The sequence below is a fragment of the Leptodactylus fuscus genome, chromosome 2 (assembly GCF_031893055.1).
Source record: "Leptodactylus fuscus isolate aLepFus1 chromosome 2, aLepFus1.hap2, whole genome shotgun sequence".
Lineage (NCBI taxonomy): Eukaryota > Metazoa > Chordata > Amphibia > Anura > Leptodactylidae > Leptodactylus > Leptodactylus fuscus.
In genome coordinates, this window is record NC_134266.1 from 6,322,353 (window position 1) to 6,343,376 (window position 21,024).

General features: G+C 38.7%; 1 protein-coding gene across 2 annotated transcripts; it reads left to right on the forward strand.

The window, feature by feature from the left end:
• The first annotated feature begins 4,521 nt into the window (after positions 1-4,521).
• Positions 4,522-20,149, forward strand: QTRT2 (queuine tRNA-ribosyltransferase accessory subunit 2). Of its 2 annotated transcripts, none has more exons than XM_075262518.1 (9): positions 4,522-4,566; positions 5,319-5,536; positions 5,943-5,998; positions 16,922-16,998; positions 17,376-17,585; positions 17,731-17,930; positions 18,426-18,601; positions 19,259-19,370; positions 19,709-20,149. In XM_075262518.1, the coding sequence occupies exons 2-9, from the start codon at positions 5,334-5,336 to the stop codon at positions 19,938-19,940; spliced, it is 1,266 nt and encodes a 421-aa protein (XP_075118619.1). In that variant the 5' UTR covers positions 4,522-4,566; positions 5,319-5,333; the 3' UTR covers positions 19,941-20,149. The 2 variants fall into 2 exon arrangements, with proteins under 2 accessions (XP_075118619.1, XP_075118620.1); XM_075262519.1 differs by having other exon boundaries at positions 18,426-18,577.
• Positions 20,150-21,024: the final 875 nt, after the last annotated feature.

Here is a 21,024-nt window from a genome sequence, read left to right on the forward strand (position 1 = left end):
GTCTGCTGAGCTGTGTATCTAATCCTCTCCTGTGTGATACTGTATACTGAGCTGTGTATCTAATCCTCTCCTGTGTGATACTGTATACTGAGCTGTATCTAATCCTATCCTGTGTGATACTGTATACTGAGCTGTGTATCTAATCCTCTCCTGTGTGATACTGTATACTGAGCTGTGTATCTAATCCTATCCCGTGTGATACAGTATACTAAGCTGTGTATCTAATCCTATCCTGTGTGATACTGACTGCTGAGCTGTATCTAATCCTATCCTGTATGATACTGTATACTGAGCTGTGTATCTAATCCTCTCCTGTGTGATACTGTATACTGAGCTGTGTATCTAATCCTATCCCGTGTGATACAGTATACTGAGCTGTGTATCTAATCCTATCCTGTGTGATACTGTATACTGAGCTGTATCTAATCCTATCCTGTGTGATACTGTATACTGAGCTGTGTATCTAATCCTATCCCGTGTGATACTGTATACTGAGCTGTGTATCTAATCCTCTCCTGTGTGATACTGTATACTGAGCTGTATCTAATCCTATCCTGTGTGATACTGTATACTGAGCTGTGTATCTAATCCTATCCTGTGTGATACTGTATACTGAGCTGTGTATCTAATCCTATCCCGTGTGATACAGTCTGCTGAGCTGTGTATCTAATCCTATCCTGTGTGATACTGTATACTGAGCTGTGTATCTAATCCTATCCTGTGTGATACTGTATACTGAGCTGTGTATCTAATCCTATCCTGTGTGATACTGTATACTGAGCTGTGTATCTAATCCTATCCTGTGTGATACTGTATACTGAGCTGTGTATCTAATCCTCTCCTGTGTGATACTGTATACTGAGCTGTATCTAATCCTATCCTGTGTGATACTGTATACTGAGCTGTGTATCTAATCCTATCCTGTGTGATACTGTATACTGAGCTGTGTATCTAATCCTATCCTGTGTGATACTGTATACTGAGCTGTATCTAATCCTATCCTGTGTGATACTGTATACTGAGCTGTGTATCTAATCCTATCCTGTGTGATACTGTATACTGAGCTGTGTATCTAATCCTATCCTGTATGATACTGTATACTGAGCTGTGTATCTAATCCTATCCTGTGTCATACTGTATACTGAGCTGTATCTAATCCTATCCTGTGTGATACTGTATACTGAGCTGTGTATCTAATCCTATCCTGTGTGATACTGACTGCTGAGCTGTATCTAATCCTATCCCGTGTGATACTGTATACTGAGCTGTGTATCTAATCCTATCCTGTGTGATACAGTATACTGAGCTGTGTATCTAATCCTCTCCTGTGTGATACTGTATACTGAGCCGTGTATCTAATCCTATCCTGTGTGATACTGTATACTGAGCTGTGTATCTAATCTTATCATGTGTGATACTGTATACTGAGCTGTGTATCTAATCCTATCCTGTGTGATACTGTATACTGAGCTGTGTATCTAATCCTATCCTGTGTGATACTGTATACTGAGCTGTGTATCTAATCCTATCCGGTGTGATACTGTATACTGAGCAGTGTATCTAATCCTATCCTGTGTGATACTGTATACTGAGCCGTGTATCTAATCCTATCCTGTGTGATACTGTATACTGAGCTGTGTATCTAATCCTATCCTGTGTGATACTGGATACTGAGCTGTGTATCTAATCCTATCCTGTGTGATACAGTATACTGAGCTGTGTATCTAATCCTATCCTGTGTGATACTGTATACTGAGCTGTGTATCTAATCCTATCCTGTGTGATACTGTATACTGAGCTGTATCTAATCCTATCCTGTGTGATACTGTATACTGAGCTGTGTATCTAATCCTATCCTGTGTGATACTGACTGCTGAGCTATATCTAATCCTATCCCGTGTGATACTGTATACTGAGCTGTGTATCTAATCCTATCCTGTGTGATACAGTATACTGAGCTGTGTATCTAATCCTATCCTGTGTGATACTGTATACTGAGCTGTGTATCTAATCCTATCCTGTGTGATACTGTATACTGAGCTGTGTATCTAATCCTATCCTGTGTGATACTGTATACTGAGCTGTATCTAATCCTATCCTGTGTGATACTGTATACTGAGCTGTGTATCTAATCCTATCCTGTGTGATACTGTATACTGAGCTGTGTATCTAATCCTATCCTGTGCGATACTGTATACTGAGCTGTGTATCTAATCCTATCCTGTGTGATACTGTATACTGAGCTGTGTATCTAATCCTATCCTGTGTGATACTGTATACTGAGTTGTGTATCTAATCCTATCCTGTGCGATACTGTATACTGAGCTGTGTATCTAATCCTATCCTGTGCGATACTGTATACTGAGCTGTGTATCTAATCCTCTCCTGTGTGATACTGTATACTGAGCTGTGTATCTAATCCTATCCTGTGTGATACTGTATACTGAGCTGTGTATCTAATCCTATCCTGTGTGATACTGTATACTGAGCGGTGTATCTAATCCTATCCTGTGTGATACTGTATACTGAGCTGTGTATCTAATCCTCTCCTGTGTGATACTGTATACTGAGCTGTGTATCTAATCCTATCCTGTGTGATACTGTATACTGAGCTGTGTATCTAATCCTATCCTGTGTGATACTGTATACTGAACTGTGTATCTAATCCTATCCTGTGTGATACTGTATACTGAGCTGTGTATCTAATCCTATCCTGTGTGATACTGTATACTGAGCTGTGTATCTAATCCTATCCTGTGTGATACTGACTGCTGAGCTGTATCTAATCCTATCCCGTGTGATACTGTATACTGAGCTGTGTATCTAATCCTATCCTGTGTGATACAGTATACTGAGCTATGTATCTAATCCTATCCTGTGTGATACTGTATACTGAGCTGTGTATCTAATCCTATCCTGTGTGATACTGTATACTGAGCTGTGTATCTAATCCTATCCTGTGTGATACTGTATACTGAGCTGTATCTAATCCTATCCTGTGTGATACTGTATACTGAGCTGTGTATCTAATCCTATCCTGTGTGATACTGTATACTGAGCTGTGTATCTAATCCTATCCTGTGCGATACTGTATACTGAGCTGTGTATCTAATCCTATCCTGTGTGATACTGTATACTGAGCTGTGTATCTAATCCTATCCTGTGTGATACTGTATACTGAGTTGTGTATCTAATCCTATCCTGTGCGATACTGTATACTGAGCTGTGTATCTAATCCTATCCTGTGCGATACTGTATACTGAGCTGTGTATCTAATCCTCTCCTGTGTGATACTGTATACTGAGCTGTGTATCTAATCCTATCCTGTGTGATACTGTATACTGAGCTGTGTATCTAATCCTATCCTGTGTGATACTGTATACTGAGCGGTGTATCTAATCCTATCCTGTGTGATACTGTATACTGAGCTGTGTATCTAATCCTCTCCTGTGTGATACTGTATACTGAGCTGTGTATCTAATCCTATCCTGTGTGATACTGTATACTGAGCTGTGTATCTAATCCTATCCTGTGTGATACTGTATACTGAACTGTGTATCTAATCCTATCCTGTGTGATACTGTATACTGAGCTGTGTATCTAATCCTATCCTGTGTGATACTGTATACTGAGCTGTGTATCTAACCCTATCCTGTGTGATACTGTATACTGAGCCGTGTATCTAATCCTATCCTGTGTGATACTGTATACTGAGCTGTGTATCTAATCCTATCCTGTGTGATACTGTATACTGAGCTGTGTATCTAATCCTATCCTGTGTGATACTGTATACTGAGCTGTGTATCTAATCCTATCCTGTGTGATACTGTATACTGAGCTGTGTATCTAATCCTATCCTGTGTGATACTGTATACTGAGCTGTGTATCTAATCCTACCCTGTGTGATACTGTATACTGAGCCGTGTATCTAATCCTATCCTGTGTGATACTGTATACTGAGCCGTGTATCTAATCCTATCCTGTGTGATACTGGATACTGAGCTGTGTATCTAATCCTATCCTGTGTGATACTGTATACTGAGCTGTGTATCTAATCCTCTCCTGTGTGATACTGTATACTGAGCTGTGTATCTAATCCTATCCCGTGTGATACTGTATACTGAGCTGTGTATCTAATCCTATCGTGTGTATCTCATCTCCTCAGACCTTGGCCTTGCCGCCCGTGCTCTGCCTCCTCCAGCGGTACAGCTCCGGCCTGTGTCCCCCGGCCTTCATGGCGTCCTCTTCTCCTCTCAGCATCCTCCTGTCCTGCACCGAGCTCACCTGCCGGCACAGGGCAGACACACCGCGCAGTGATGGGATTTGTAGTCCTGCAGAGAATCCTCTCCCTTTCCTCAGATAGAAACAAAAACCCGACTGGACTACAAATCCCACAATGCCTCAGAGGCAACGGCGGCATCTTCTGGTTTCCATAGTTACATTACGCTTAGAACGCAAAGACGTGTCACATGACTTGAAAGAGGTCGTTCAGTGATGACGTAGACAACCTTGATTGGCTGATGAGAGTGACGTAGAAAAGACGCGTCTTCCTTCATTCCTGCACATGTAAGTAATGCGATTTCAGTCTAATTATCCGTGTTGTGTGTACAGAGCCTTATCTCGTGTTTCTGGTCTGGTCGGTTTTTTCCACATTCATGTCCACCAGGCCATAGACATCAGGGAGATTGATCCTATATACTCCGCCCCAGAACCTGTATACTGTGAGTCAGCCCGCTCAGCATGTGGTGTGGCTGATAAATCACCTGCAGTGTCTGTAGCGCAGTCTGTGCCGCCATCATCCCACCCACAGACATAACGCGGCGCCGTGTCGGGCGCTGTTCACATTTTGTTACGTAAATGTGTTTGCTGAATGAACTGCATGTTATTGCCTCCATTGTGCTGCTTTATACAGGCTGTATATACTGGGCGGCTCCTGAGGTGTATACCCCAATGAGGCGTCCGCAGGTTATCCTGGGTGTATGGCGCCTGCACAGGCAGTAGCGCTGTCCCTGGCCCCTTTGTGTCACTCTCAGGACCCCTGTGTGGGGAGTGCCCTGACCACTCCCCCTGCTGAGCCTCTGGGTGGGCACATATAGCTCCCTGTGCTGCCTATAGGTGCCCCCGATGTGGGAACCCCCCAAATGTTATACCCAATGAATGTCTATGGTCGGAATACCCTTTTAAAGAAAGAAGGATTGTAACCGCGGACCCTCATTGGTCCTGAGAACGGGGGCGGGGGGTCTGGTTGGGTGAATGGGTTAATCCACGTCCTGTTATTTGCTCCACTTGCCTTCACCTCATGTTCTGTGTCCTGACAGGAGCGGCGCCCGATCATGATGAAGCTGACGATCAGTAAGGTCACATTCAGCGCCCGCCTCGGGGTCATTACCAGTCTGGGTCCCTGTGGGGAAAAGACGCTGGAGGTTCCAGGATGTCTCCTCTACACACGGACAGCGTCACCCCCTCATCTTACCCATGATACCCTGAAGAACATCAGCGGAGTCCCTGCAGTCACTCACCTCACCCTGTCCACACTGTAAGGACACTGTGCAGAAGCAAGGTCCAGAGAAGCACAGAGTATTTCAGGAGAGGAGTGTAGTGATCCTATAGAGAAGATCACAGACTGAGGGTTATACAGTGGGTGGAGCAGGGTCCACAGCAGTACAGAGTATTTCAGGAGAGGAGAGAATGATCTTATAGAGGAGGCCACTGACTGATGGTTAGATAGTGTAAAGAGCAGGGTCTACTGCAGTACAGAGTATTTCAGGAGAAGATTGTGCTGATCTTATAGAGGAGGTCACAGACTAAGAGTTACATAGTGGAATGAGAAGGGTCCTCAGCAGTACAGAGTATTTCAGGAGTGTGTTGCTGATGTTGTAAGGGTATATAGATGATACAGCAGTCATGTAACCAATAGATCTTCACGGTGTGACTCTCTACAGGGCAGAACATCAGGAAGTCCTGGAGGAATATAAAGAGGGGATCGGGAAGTTTGCTGGTGAGTGGATGACAGAATTATCTATCTGATATTTCATATCTATCTATCTATCTATCTACAGTGTTGGCCAAAAGTATCGCCCCCTGCAGTTCTGTCAGATAATCCTCGCTGTCCCCCAGATAATGATTACAAGCACAAACTCTTTGGTAATATCTTCAGTTATTTTGCTTGCAATGAAAAAACACAAAAGAGAATGAAAAAAAAGTCACACCATTGATCATTTTACACAAAACTCCAGAACTGGTGCAGACAGAAGTATTGGCGCCCTCAGCCTAATACTTGGTCGGGTTGAAGGACCCTTTTTGTTAGCACCAAAATTGTTACTACTCATTAGTGTGCGGTACCACCGATTGTTTTGGTATACTTTTGTCTCCTCTGACCAGAGAACATTCTTCCAGAACGATTTTGGCTTTCTCAGGTAAGTTTTGGCAAACTCCAGCCTGGCTTCTGTCTGTGGGTAAGAAGTGGGGTCTTCCGGGGTCTCCTACCATACAGTCCCTTCTCATTCAGACGCTGACGCTGGATAGTACGGGGTGACACTGTTGTACCCTCGGACTGCAGGGCAGCTTGGACTTGTTTGGATGTTAGTTGAGGTTCTTTATCCGCCATCCGCACAATCTTGCGGTGAAATCTCTGGTCAATGTTTCTTTTGCGTCCACATCTCGGGAGGTTAGCCACAGGGCCATGGACTTTACACTTCTTGATGACACTGCGCACGGTAGACACAGGAACATTCAGGTCTTTGGAGATGGACTTGTAGCCTTGAGATTGCTCAGGCTTCCTCACAATTTTGCTTCTCAAGTCCTCAGACAGTTCTTTGGTCTTCTTTCTTTTCTCCATGCTCAATGTGGTCACACAAGGACACAGGACAGAGGTGGAGTCAACTTTAATCCATTCCAAATGGCTGCAAGTGTGATTTAGTTATTGCCACCACCTGTTAGGTGTCTCAGGTAAGTAACAGGTGCTGTTAATTACACAAATTACAGAAGCATCACATGATTTTTCAAACAGTGCCAATACTTTTGTCCACCCCCTTTTTTATGTTTGCTGTGGAATTATATCCAATTTGGCTTTTTGACAATTCCTTTTTCCATTGAAGACAAATTAAATGAAGATAATAATACCAAAGAATTTGTGATTGCAATCATTTTCTGGAAGAACACGAGTATTATCTGACAGAATTGCAGGGGTGCCAATACCTTTGGCCAACACTCTATCTATCTATCTATCTATCTATCTATCTATCTATCTATCTTCTATCTATCTATCTATCTATCTATCTAGCTCCTATCTATCTCTATCTATCTATCTATCTCTATCTATCTATCTATCTATCTATCTATCTATCTATCTCCTATTTATCTATATCTATCTATCTATCTATCTATCTCCTATCTATCTAGCTCCTATCTATCTATCTATCTATCTATCTATCTATCTATCTATCTATCTATCTATCTATCTCTATCTATCTATCTCCTATCTATCTATCTATCTATCTCCTATCTATCTATCTATCTATCTATCTATCTATCTCCTATCTATCTAGCTCCTATCTATCTATCTATCTATCTATCTATCTCTATCTATCTATCTCCTATCTATCTATCTATCTATCTATCTATCTATCTATCTATCTCCTATCTATCTATCTATCTATCTATCTATCTATCTATCTCCTATCTATCTATCTATCTATCTATCTATCTCCTATCTATCTCCTATCTATCTATCTATCTATCTATCTATCTATCTCCTATCTATCTATCTCCTATCTATCTATCTATCTATCTATCTATCTATCTATCTATCTCCTATCTATCTATCTATCTATCTATCTATCTCCTATCTATCTATCTATCTATCTATCTATCTATCTATCTATCTATCTCCTATCTATCTATCTCCTATCTATCTATCTATCTATCTATCTATCTATCTATCTATCTATCTCCTATCTATCTATCTATCTATCTATCTCCTATCTATCTATCTCTCTATCTATCTACAGTCCTATGAAAAAGTTTGGGCACCCCTATTAATCTTAATCATTTTTAGTTCTAAATATTTTGGTGTTTGCAGCAGCCATTTCAGTTTGATATATCTAATAACTGATGGACACAGTAATATTTCAGGATTGAAATGAGGTTTATTGTACTAACAGAGAATGCGCAATATGTATTAAACCAAAATTTGACCGGTGCAAAAGTATGGGCACCTCAACAGAAAAGTGACATTAATATTTAGTACATCCTCCTTTTGCAAAGATAACAGCCTCTAGTCGCTTCCTGTAGCTTTTAATCAGTTCCTGGATCCTGGATAAAGGTATTTTGGACCATTTCTTTCTACAAAACAATTCAAGTTCAGGTAAGTTTGATGGTCGCCGAACATGGACAGCCCGCTCTCAAATGATCTGAAAACAAAGATTGTTCAACATAGTTGTTCAGGGGAAGGATACAAAACGTTGTCTCAGAGATTTAACCTGTCAGTTTCCACTGTGAGGAACATAGTAAGGAAATGGAAGACCACAGGGACAGTTCTTGTTAAGCCCAGAAGTGGCAGGCCAAGAAAAATATCAGAAAGGCAGAGAAGAAGAATGGTGAGAACAGTCAAGGACAATCCACAGACCACCTCCAAAGAGCTGCAGCATCATCTTGCTGCAGATGGTGTCACTGTGCATCGGTCAACAATACAGCGCACTTTGCACAAATAGAAGCTGTATGGGAGAGTGATGAGAAAGAAGCCGTTTCTGCACGTACGCCACAAATAGAGTCGCCTGAGGTATGAAAAAGCACATTTGGACAAGGCAGCTTCATTTTGGAAACAAAGATTGAGTTGTTTGGTTATAAAAAAAAGGCGTTATGCATGGCGTCCAAAAAGAAACAGCATTCCAAGAAAAACACATGCTACCCACTGTAAAATTTGGTGGAGGTTCCATCATGCTTTGGGGCTGTGTGGCCAATGCCGGCACCAGGAATCTTGTTAAAGTTGAGGGTCGCATGGATTCCACTCAGTATCAGCAGATTCTTGAGAATAATGTTCAAGAATCAGTGACGAAGTTGAAGTTACGCCGGGGATGGATATTTCAGCAAGACAATGATCCAAAACACCGCTCCAAATCCTCAGGCATTCATGCAGAGGAACAATTACAATGTTCTGGAATGGCCATCCCAGTCCCCAGACCTGAATATCATTGAACATCTGTGGGATGATTTGAAGCGGGCTGTCCATGCTCGGCCACCATCTAACTTAACTGAACTTGAATTGTTTGTCCAAAATACCTTCATCCAGGATCCAGGAACTGATTAAAAGCTACAGGAAGCGACTAGAGGCTGTTATCTTTGCAAAAGGAGGATGTACTAAATATTAATGTCACTTTTCTGTTGAGGTGCCCATACTTTTGCACTTGTCAAATTTTGGTTTAATGCATATTGCACATTTTCTGTTAGTACAATAAACCTCATTTCAATCCTGAAATATTACTGTGTCCATCAGTTATTAGATATATCAAACTGAAATGGCTGTTGCAAATACCAAAATATTTAGAACTAAAAATGATTAAGATTAATAGGGGTGCCCAAACTTTTTCATAGGACTGTATCTATCTATCTATCTATCTATCTATCTATCTATCTATCTATCTATCTATCTATCTATCTATCTATCTCCTATCTATCTATCTATCTATCTCTCTCTCTATCTCCTATCTATCTATCTATCTATCTCCTATCTATCTATCTATCTATCTATCTATCTATCTATCTATCTCCTATCTATCTATCTATCTATCTATCTATCTATCTCCTATCTATCTATCTATCTATCTATCTATCTATCTATCTCCTATCTATCTATCTATCTATCTATCTATCTATCTATCTCCTATCTATCTATCTATCTATCTATCTCCTATCTATCTATCTATCTATCTCTCTATCTCCTATCTATCTATCTATCTATCTATCTATCTATCTATCTATCATCTATCTATCTATCTCCGATCTATCTCCTATCTATCTATCTATCTATCTATCTATCTATCTATCTATCTATCTATCTCCTATCTATCTATCTATCTATCTATCTATCTATCTATCTCCTATCTATCTATCTCCTATCTATCTATCTATCTATCTCCTATCTATCTCTATCTATCTATCATCTATCTATCATCTATCTATCTATCTATCTATCTATCTCCTATCTATCTATCTATCTATCTATCTCCTATCTATCTATCTATCTATCTATCTATCTATCTATCTATCTATCGATCTCCTATCTATCTATTTATCTATCTATTTATCTCCTATCTATCTATCTATCTATCTATCTATCTATCTATCTATTTATCTCCTATCTATTTATCTCCTATCTATTTATCTCCTATCTATCTATCTATCTATCTATCTATCTATCTATCTATCTCCTATCTATTTATCTCCTATCTATCTATCTATCTATCTATCTATCTATCTATCTATCTCCTATCTATCTATCTATCTATCATCTATCTATCTATCTATCTATCTATCTATCTATCTCCTATCTATCTATCTATCTATCTATCTATCTATCTATCTATCTATCTATCTCCTATCTATCTATCTATCTATCTATCTATCTATCTCCTATCTATCTATCTATCTATCTCCTATCTATCTATCTATCTATCTATCTATCTCCTATCTATCTATCTATCTATCTATCTATCTATCTATCTCTCTATCTCCTATCTATCTATCTCCTATCTATCTATCTATCTATCTATCTATCTATCTATCTATCTATCATCTATCTATCATCTATCTATCTATCTATCTATCTATCTATCTATCTCCTATCTATCTATCTATCTATCTATCTATCTCCTATCTATCTATCTATCTATCTATCTCCTATCTATCTATTTATCTATCTATTTATCTCCTATCTATCTATCTATCTATCTATCTATCAATCTATCTATCTCCTATCTATCTATCTATCTATCTCCTATCTATCTATCTATCTATCTATCTCCTATCTATCTATCTATCTATCTATCTATCTATCTCCTATCTATTTATCTCCTATCTATTTATCTCCTATCTATTTATCTCCTATCTATTTATCTCCTATCTATCTATCTATCTATCTATCTATCTATCTATCTATCTATCTATCTATCTCCTATCTATTTATCTCCTATCTATCTATCTATCTATCTATCTATCTATCTATCTATCTATCTCCTATCTATCATCTATCTATCTATCTATCTATCTATCTATCTATCTATCTATCTATCTATCTCCTATCTATCTATCTATCTATCTATCTATCTATCTCCTGTCTATCTCCTATCTATCTATCTATCTATCTATCTATCTCCTATCTATCTATCTATCTATCTATCTATCTATCTATCTATCTATCTATCTCCTATCTATCTATCTATCTATCTATCTATCTATCTATCTCCTATCTATTTATCTCCTATCTATCTATCTATCTATCCATCTATTTATCTCCTATCTATCTATCTATCTATCTATCTATCTATCTATCTATCTATCTATCTATCTCCTATCTATCTATCTATCTCTATCTCCTATCTATCTATCTATCTATCTATCTATCTATCTATCTATCTATCTATCTATCTCCTATCTATCTATCTATCTATCTCCTATCTATCTATCTATCTATCTATCTATCTATCTATCTATCTATCTCCTGTCTATCTCCTATCTATCTATCTATCTATCTATCTATCTATCTATCTATCTATCTATCTCCTATCTATCTATCTATCTATCTATCTATCTATCTCCTGTCTATCTCCTATCTATCTATCTATCTATTTATCTATCTATCTATCTATCTCCTATCTATCTATCTATCTATCTCCTATCTATCTATCTCCTATCTATCTATCTCCTATCTATCTATCTATCTATCTATCTATCTATCTATCTCCTATCTATCTATCTCCTATCTATCTATCTATCTATCTATCTATCTATCTATCTATCTATCTCCTATCTATTTATCTCCTATCTATCTATCTATCTATCTATCTATCTATCTATCTCTCTATCTCCTATCTATCTATCTCCTATCTATCTATCTATCTATCTATCTATCTATCTATCTATCTATCTCTCTATCTATCTATCTATCTATCTCCTATCTATCTATCTATCTATCTATCTATCTATCTCCTATCTATCTATCTCTCTATCTCCTATCTATCTATCTCCTATCTATCTATCTATCTATCTATCTATCTATCTATCTATCTCCTATCTATCTATCTATCTATCTATCTCCTATCTATCTATCTATCTATCTATCTATTTATCTCCTATCTATTTATCTCCTATCTATCTATCTATCTATCTATCTATCTATCTATCTCCTATCTATCTATCTATCTATCTATCTATCTATCTATCTATCTATCTATCTATCTATCTCCTATCTATCTATTTATCTCCTATCTATTTATCTCCTATCTATCTATCTATCTATCTATCTATCTATCTATCTATCTATCTCCTATCTATCTATTTATCTCCTATCTATCTATCTATCTATCTATCTATCTCCTATCTATCTATCTATCTCCTATCTATCTATCTATCTATCTATCTATCTATCTATCTATCTATGTATCTCCTATCTATCTATCTATCTATCTATCTATCTATCTCCTATCTATTTATCTCCTATCTATCTCCTATCTATCTATCTATCTATCTATCTATCTATCTATCTATCTATCTATCTATCATCTATCTATCTATCTATCTATCTATCTATCTCCTGTCTATCTCCTATCTATCTATCTATCTATCTATCTATCTATCTCCTGTCTATCTCCTATCTATCTATCTATCTATCTATCTATCTATCTATCTCCTATCTATCTATCTATCTATCTATCTATCTATCTATCTATCTCCTATCTATTTATCTCCTATCTATCTATCTATCTATCTATCTATCTCCTATCTATCTATCTATCTATCTATCTATCTATCTATCTCCTATCTACCTATCTATCTATCTATCTATCTCCTATCTATCTATCTATCTATCTATCTATCTATCTCCTATCTATCTATCTATCTATCTATCTATCTATCTATCTATCTATCTATCTCCTATCTATCTATCTATCTATCTATCTCCTGTCTATCTCCTATCTATCTATCTATCTATCTATCTATCTATCTATCTATCTATCTCCTGTCTATCTCCTATCTATCTATCTATCTATCTATCTATCTATCTATCTATCTATCTATCTATCTATCTATCTCCTATCTATCTATCTATCTATCTATCTATCTATCTCCTATCTATTTATCTCCTATCTATCTATCTATCTATCTATCTATCTATCTATCTCCTATCTATCTATCTATCTATCTATCTATCTATCTATCTATCTCCTATCTACCTATCTATCTATCTATCTATCTATCTCCTATCTATCTATCTATCTATCTATCTCCTATCTATCTATCTATCTATCTATCTATCTATCTATCTCCTATCTATCTATCTATCTATCTATCTATCTCCTATCTATCTATCTATCTATCTATCTATCTATCTATCTCCTATCTATCTATCTATCTATCTATCTATCTATCTCTCTATCTCCTATCTATCTATCTCCTATCTATCTATCTATCTATCTATCTATCTATCTATCATCTATCTATCTATCTATCTATCTATCTATCTATCTCCTATCTATCTATCTATCTATCTATCTATCTATCTCCTATCTATCTATTTATCTATCTATTTATCTCCTATCTATCTATCTATCTATCTATCTATCTATCTATCTATCTATCTCCTATCTATCTATCTATCTCCTATCTATCTATCTATCTATCTATCTATCTATCTCCTATCTATCTATCTATCTATCTATCTCCTATCTATTTATCTCCTATCTATTTATCTCCTATCTATTTATCTCCTATCTATTTATCTCCTATCTATCTATCTATCTATCTATCTATCTCCTATCTATTTATCTCCTATCTATCTATCTATCTATCTATCTATCTATCTATCTCCTATCTATCATCTATCTATCTATCTATCTATCTATCTATCTATCTATCTATCTATCTCCTATCTATCTATCTATCTATCTATCTATCTCCTGTCTATCTCCTATCTATCTATCTATCTATCTATCTATCTATCTATCTCCTATCTATCTATCTATCTATCTATCTATCTATCTCCTATCTATTTATCTCCTATCTATCTATCTATCTATCTATCTATCTATCTATCTATCTATCTCCTATCTATCTATCTATCTCTATCTCCTATCTATCTATCTATCTATCTATCTATCTATCTATCTCCTATCTATCTATCTATCTCCTATCTATCTATCTATCTATCTATCTATCTATCTATCTCCTGTCTATCTCCTATCTATCTATCTATCTATCTATCTATCTATCTCCTATCTATCTATCTATCTCTATCTCCTATCTATCTATCTATCTATCTATCTATCTATCTATCTATCTATCTATCTCCTATCTATCTATCTATCTATCTATCTATCTATCTATCTATCTCCTGTCTATCTCCTATCTATCTATCTATCTATCTATCTATCTATCTATCTATCTCCTATCTATCTATCTCCTATCTATCTATCTATCTATCTATCTATCTATCTATCTCCTATCTACCTATCTATCTATCTATCTATCTATCTATCTATCTCCTGTCTATCTCCTATCTATCTATCTATCTATCTATCTATCTATCTATCTATCTATCTCCTATCTCTCTATCTCCTATCTATCTATCTATCTATCTATCTATCTCCTATCTACCTATCTATCTATCTATCTATCTATCTATCTATCTATCTATCTCTCTATCTCCTATCTATCTATCTCCTATCTATCTATCTATCTATCTATCTATCTATCATCTATCTATCTATCTATCTATCTCCTATCTATCTATCTATCTCCTATCTATCTATCATCTATCTATCTATCTATCTATCTCCTATCTATCTATCTATCTATCTATCTATCTATCTATCTCCTATCTATCTATCTATCTATCTATCTATCTATCTCCTATCTATTTATCTCCTATCTATCTATCTATCTATCTATCTATCTATCATCTATCTATCTATCTATCTATCTATCTATCTCCTATCTATCTATCTATCTATCTATCTATCTATCTATCTATCTCCTATCTATCTATTTATCTCCTATCTATTTATCTCCTATCTATCTATCTATCTATCTATCTATCTATCTATCTATCTATCTATCTATCTCCTATCTATCTATTTATCTCCTATCTATCTATCTATCTATCTATCTCCTATCTATCTATCTATCTCCTATCTATCTATCTATCTATCTATCTATCTATGTATCTCCTATCTATCTATCTATCTATCTATCTCCTATCTATTTATCTCCTATCTATCTCCTATCTATCTATCTATCTATCTATCTATCTATCTATCTATCTATCTATCATCTATCTATCTATCTATCTATCTATCTATCTATCTATCTCCTGTCTATCTCCTATCTATCTATCTATCTATCTATCTATCTATCTATCTATCTATCTATCTCCTGTCTATCTCCTATCTATCTATCTATCTATCTATCTATCTATCTCCTGTCTATCTCCTATCTATCTATCTATCTATCTATCTATCTATCTATCTATCTATCTATCTCCTATCTATCTATCTATCTATCTATCTATCTATCTCCTATCTATTTATCTCCTATCTATCTATCTATCTATCTATCTATCTATCTCCTATCTATCTATCTATCTATCTATCTATCTCCTATCTACCTATCTATCTATCTATCTATCTATCTATCTCCTATCTATCTATCTCCTATCTATCTATCTATCTATCTATCTATCTATCTATCTATCTATCTCCTATCTATCTCTATCTATCTATCTATCTATCTATCTATCTATCTATCTATCATCTATCTATCTATCTATCTATCTATCTATCTATCTCCTATCTATCTATCTATCTATCTATCTATCTATCTATCTCCTATCTATCTATTTATCTCCTATCTATTTATCTCCTATCTATCTATCTATCTATCTATCTCCTATCTATCTATCTATCTATCTATCTATGTATCTCCTATCTATCTATCTATCTATCTATCTCCTATCTATTTATCTCCTATCTATCTCCTATCTATCTATCTATCTATCTATCTATCTATCTATCTATCATCTATCTATCTCCTATCTATCTATCTATCTATCTATCTATCTATCTATCTATCTATCTCCTGTCTATCTCCTATCTATCTATCTATCTATCTATCTATCTATCTATCTATCTCCTATCTATCTATCTATCTCCTATCTATCTATCTCCTATCTATCTATCTCCTATCTATCTATCTATCTATCTATCTATCTCCTATCTATCTATCTCCTATCTATCTATCTATCTATCTATCTATCTATCTATCTATCTCCTATCTATTTATCTCCTATCTATCTATCTATCTATCTATCTATCTATCTATCTATCTATCTATCTATCTATCTATCTCTCTTTCTCTATCTATCTCCTATCTATCTATCTATCTATCTATCTATCTCCTATCTATCTATCTATCTATCTATCTATTTATCTCCTATCTATCTATCTATCTATCTGTTTTTTACTTTCCCTCTCAGTGATGACATTTACTTTCCCTGCCCCCACCCCTTCCTTCTCTGATGACATCACAGTACATGTATACGCAGGGTGTTGTGTTCTGTGGTCGCCCTGATGATATTTCTTCCCCTTGTGGTGGGCGATGTAGGAAGTGACCCCAATAACACGTCTTGCTCTGGTGTTTTTGTCTCTTGCAGGATTATCTGACACTTTGCTCTATTGCTCAATCAATGACCCCGTTACTCCGAACCCTCCCGGATTCAACACCAACAAGGTAAAGAGTGGGCAGACCTGACCTTACACTTCTCACTTCTGGGGGTTTGTTACAATTGTATCCAGTCTAGACAATTTATGAAGTAAACACAGTAGAAAGCAGCACAAATCTGGATTTGTTACAGTGTATCAGTCTGGTATCCAGATTGTCTAGACCAGATACAATTGTAACAAACCTCAAGCTGATGTAAATAAGAAAGCCCTGAACTGAGCTGTTAACACTTTGTAGCTCTATGCATAAGCTTTCTGGTTCAGGAATAGAATTCCAGGACTACAGTACACTGACACATATACAGACAGATATGTTTTTGATGCTCCGTTATTCATTGTTCTTAGTCCTTGATGTTAACCCCCGGTGTCTTTGCTCCCCCTGGATAGACTGTGTCGGTCTGGGGTTCAGGGGGGCGGTTGGAGCTGACGCCCCAGAAGTTCGTCTCCTTGCAGAGCGCCCTGAAGGCGGACTGGATCCAGAGTCTGAGTGATGGGGAGGTGATGGCCGACGGCTGCTCCAGGAAGAGGGCAAAGAAGTCTGTGGACCGCTCCCTGGCGTTTCTGGATGAATGTCTCAAGCTAATGACCGACAGTGAGGTGAGCGCAAGGGGAGGGGCTTAGTGGGTGGACAAAGGGGAACAAGGAGTTAATCCGCTCTCCTTAAAGGGCTCCTCAGTTTCCGGGGCCCAGGACTCTGTAGGTGTCACCATCTGCTCTACACTTCTTGTTCCTCCATGTTCAGACTCTGAAGCAGAAGGTGATGATTGGCGCCATCGAGGGCGGAGATTTCCAGGAGGAGCGACTGAGGTCCGCAAGAGAAACCGCCAAGAGACCCGTCAGTGGATTCCTGCTGGACGGATTCCAGGGGAGGAACGTGAGCCACGAGACGAAACTGAACCTCATCTCAGCCGTCACCGCAGAGTTACCTGAGGACAAGCCGAGGTGAGCACAGGACAGGATGCAAGAGTAGCAAACCCTCAGCTGCAGGAAGGCTCTGGATGTAAATACTCACTGCAGTTTCCAGATACAAAGCTCCAAATCTCCTGCATAGTAAAGGAACATGATAAAATCCTGCCACTAGGGGGAGCCCACTGCACACTGTGTATACAGATAACTGGGGCCGCTATATGCAGCTCCTGAGCTCCCCCTAGTGGTGGCTGCAGGCACAGAAATGTTTTATCTACCGCTAGGTCTCTGCAGGGGATTTGGAGCTTTGTATCAGAAATATATATATATACAGTATATACAGCAGAGTGGATACAGGGTAGCAGCTGGCAGGGCTGTGAGTGCAGCTTTGGAGGTAACTGGAGTATACGTTTTAGTGAAATATTATAAACCATCTGATAATCCAGAATATTAATCTTACCCTCTATCCTCTCCGGCCAGTGTTAGGTGAGATTTGCTAAAGGTGACATTAACCCTTGTTGTCTCCTCCAGGTTCATCCATGGGCTCGGGCGGCCGGATGAGGTCATGGACTGTATAGAGCGCGGCGTGGATTTGTTTGACAGCACTTTCCCGTATGAAGTGACAGAGAGAGGCTGCGCCCTGAGCTTCACCCACCGATACCAGCCGGACCCTGAGACCGCAGGTGAACCGCAACGCCGGGCGAAAAGTGCGTTATATCAGTGTCTATTAAATATGATCCTGCACTACATCACTACTATAAGTACACTGCGCCCTCTACTAAATCGTTATTATTATTACACTGCGCCCTCCACTACATCATTATATTACTATTACACTGCCCTCCACTACATCATTATATTACTATTACACTGCCCTCCACTACATCATTATATTACTATTACACTGCCCTCCACTACATCATTATATTACTATTACACTGCGCCCTCCACTACATCATTATATTACTATTACACTGCCCTCCACTACATCATTATATTACTATTACACCGCGCCCTCCACTACATCATTATATTACTATTACACCGCGCCCTCCACTACATCATTATATTACTATTACACTGCCCTCCACTACATCATTATATTACTATTACACTGCCCTCCACTACATCATTATATTACTATTACACCGCGCCCTCCACTACATCATTATATTACTATTACACCGCGCCCTCCACTACATCATTATATTACTATTACACTGCCCTCCACTACATCATTATATTACTATTACACTGCCCTCCACTACATCATTATATTACTATTACACCGCCGCCTCCGCCACCTTCCTAATCTTCCCACTTCTTACATTTTGGCCGAGTTTTCTGATTTTATTTCACTTTAGTCCTAGACAAGGAGGAGTTAAGTAACGGGGAGAAGAATGAGGCGGAGTCTGAAGATTCGGAGATCGACCGATCCAGCATCACCGCCTATGAGATCTGCCTGAAGGAGAAACGGTGCGTACAAGGTCTATGTGGCTTCTCCCACGTCTGACATCACTGCGGGTGAGCTCTGCTGAGGGTTTGTTACAGTTGTATCCAGCCTAGCCCATCCTCTTTATATACAGCCTGGACTCCAAACTGATACATTGTAACAACCTCTCCGGCCTGGGATCTCTGTGCAGCTCTGACAGGTCCTCACTGGACACAATTGTAACAAACCTTCAGCTGTGGATGGGATGTTTCACCTACAGGTGCACGAGACTGTTCCTAGTCACTGACAGCGAGCAGAGATCTTGACATTGTGATACATTATTTTCACATTTCAAGATTTTCACATTTTCCTCTTTGCTCAGGTTTCGTGAAGACTTCAGGCCGCTGCTGCGCGATTGCCCGTGTTACTGCTGCCGCCACCACAGCCGCGCCTACGTCCACCACCTCCTCACCTCCAAGGAGTTACTGGCCGGGATCCTCCTCATGACACACAACTTCCAGCAATACTTCAGCTTCTTCCAATCTGTGCGCGAGGCGATGAGTGACGGAAAGTTCCAGGACCTGAAGCAGATGATCCAGAGACAATCGCCCTGAGCGCCCGCCATGTAATAAAGCTGACGAGAGGTTTTGTACTTGCTGCTCCCCGGGTGTGAATACTTACAGTGGTCTCTGACACGTTCAGCTCTGCTACATCAGCACCTCCAGCACAGTCTCATGTGTCATGTGACCAATGTGGCCAACAGCAGTGACACAGCCAAGGACGACCCGCGGCCGAGACACCCAACAGGAACCAAAACCCAATTGTGGTGTCAGCGCCACTCGATGGAGAACAATAAAATTCACTTCTCAATTTTATTAGGAAGTTATTTAAAATTCTGTCGCTGAATCCAAAATTCTTCTTAGCTGTTCTATCTGATTCCGGATGAGCCGGGTAATAACCGATATGACTGTCATTAGTCCTCCCATGATCCTTGTCTGCTCCTGCCCTTCCCAGTCCGGCAGTAATGGCAGCCATATTGGTTATCACCTTCACTGGAAGGCAACGGAAATCATGGGGAATAGTTTTTTTAAGAGATGGAGACATGAATATCAGTGTATGTAATGGAGAGCAGACTGCGAGCGGGGGACAGAAGTTGTCCGGGGTGGGAGAAGTCTGTGTAGGGGCAGGGGGGGGGATATAAGAACTCCTCAGGGGGGTGGGGAGACGTGTGTGAGAGGGGAACATAAGAAACTGTTGGGGTTGGGAGAAGTCTACAGAGAGACAATATAAAAACCCATCAGTGGGGTGGGGAGCAGTCTGTCTATTCTCCGCCTTCTTGCTACAGAGACAAAGCTGATACCTGAGGGGGGGGGAGTAACTCACTAGACACCAGGAATACAAAATATACCCCGCTGACCTCCAAGACTACCAAGGATTAACCCATTCAGTGCCCTGGACCCCCAGGGCTGCAGATATGTAACACCTTCTCTGCCCTTGGCTACTAGGCATATAGCCATTAACCCCATCACTCCCCTAGACCCCCCACATGTGCACACAATTCCTTCTCTGTCTTGGATCCCGGGTCTGTGATCTATCGCGCTGATATCTGCTGGTGTCATGTAAATCGCTGTGTCCCCTGCCCCCCATTATCAGGCAGCGCCTCCTGTAGATTCAGTTGTGCAATTGCAATGACTTTAC

What these genes read in the sequence shown, in the direction of transcription:
- QTRT2 (XM_075262518.1), top strand. Translation starts at nt 5,334, where the DNA reads ATGATGAAGCTGACGATCAGTAAGGTCACATTCAGCGCCCGCCTCGGG. An exon ending in CCGGATTCAACACCAACAAG is followed by an intron (nt 16,999 to 17,375) that starts GTAAAGAGTGGG and finishes CCCCCTGGATAG; the next exon opens with ACTGTGTCGGTCTGGGGTTC. An exon ending in TTACCTGAGGACAAGCCGAG is followed by an intron (nt 17,931 to 18,425) that starts GTGAGCACAGGA and finishes TGTCTCCTCCAG; the next exon opens with GTTCATCCATGGGCTCGGGC.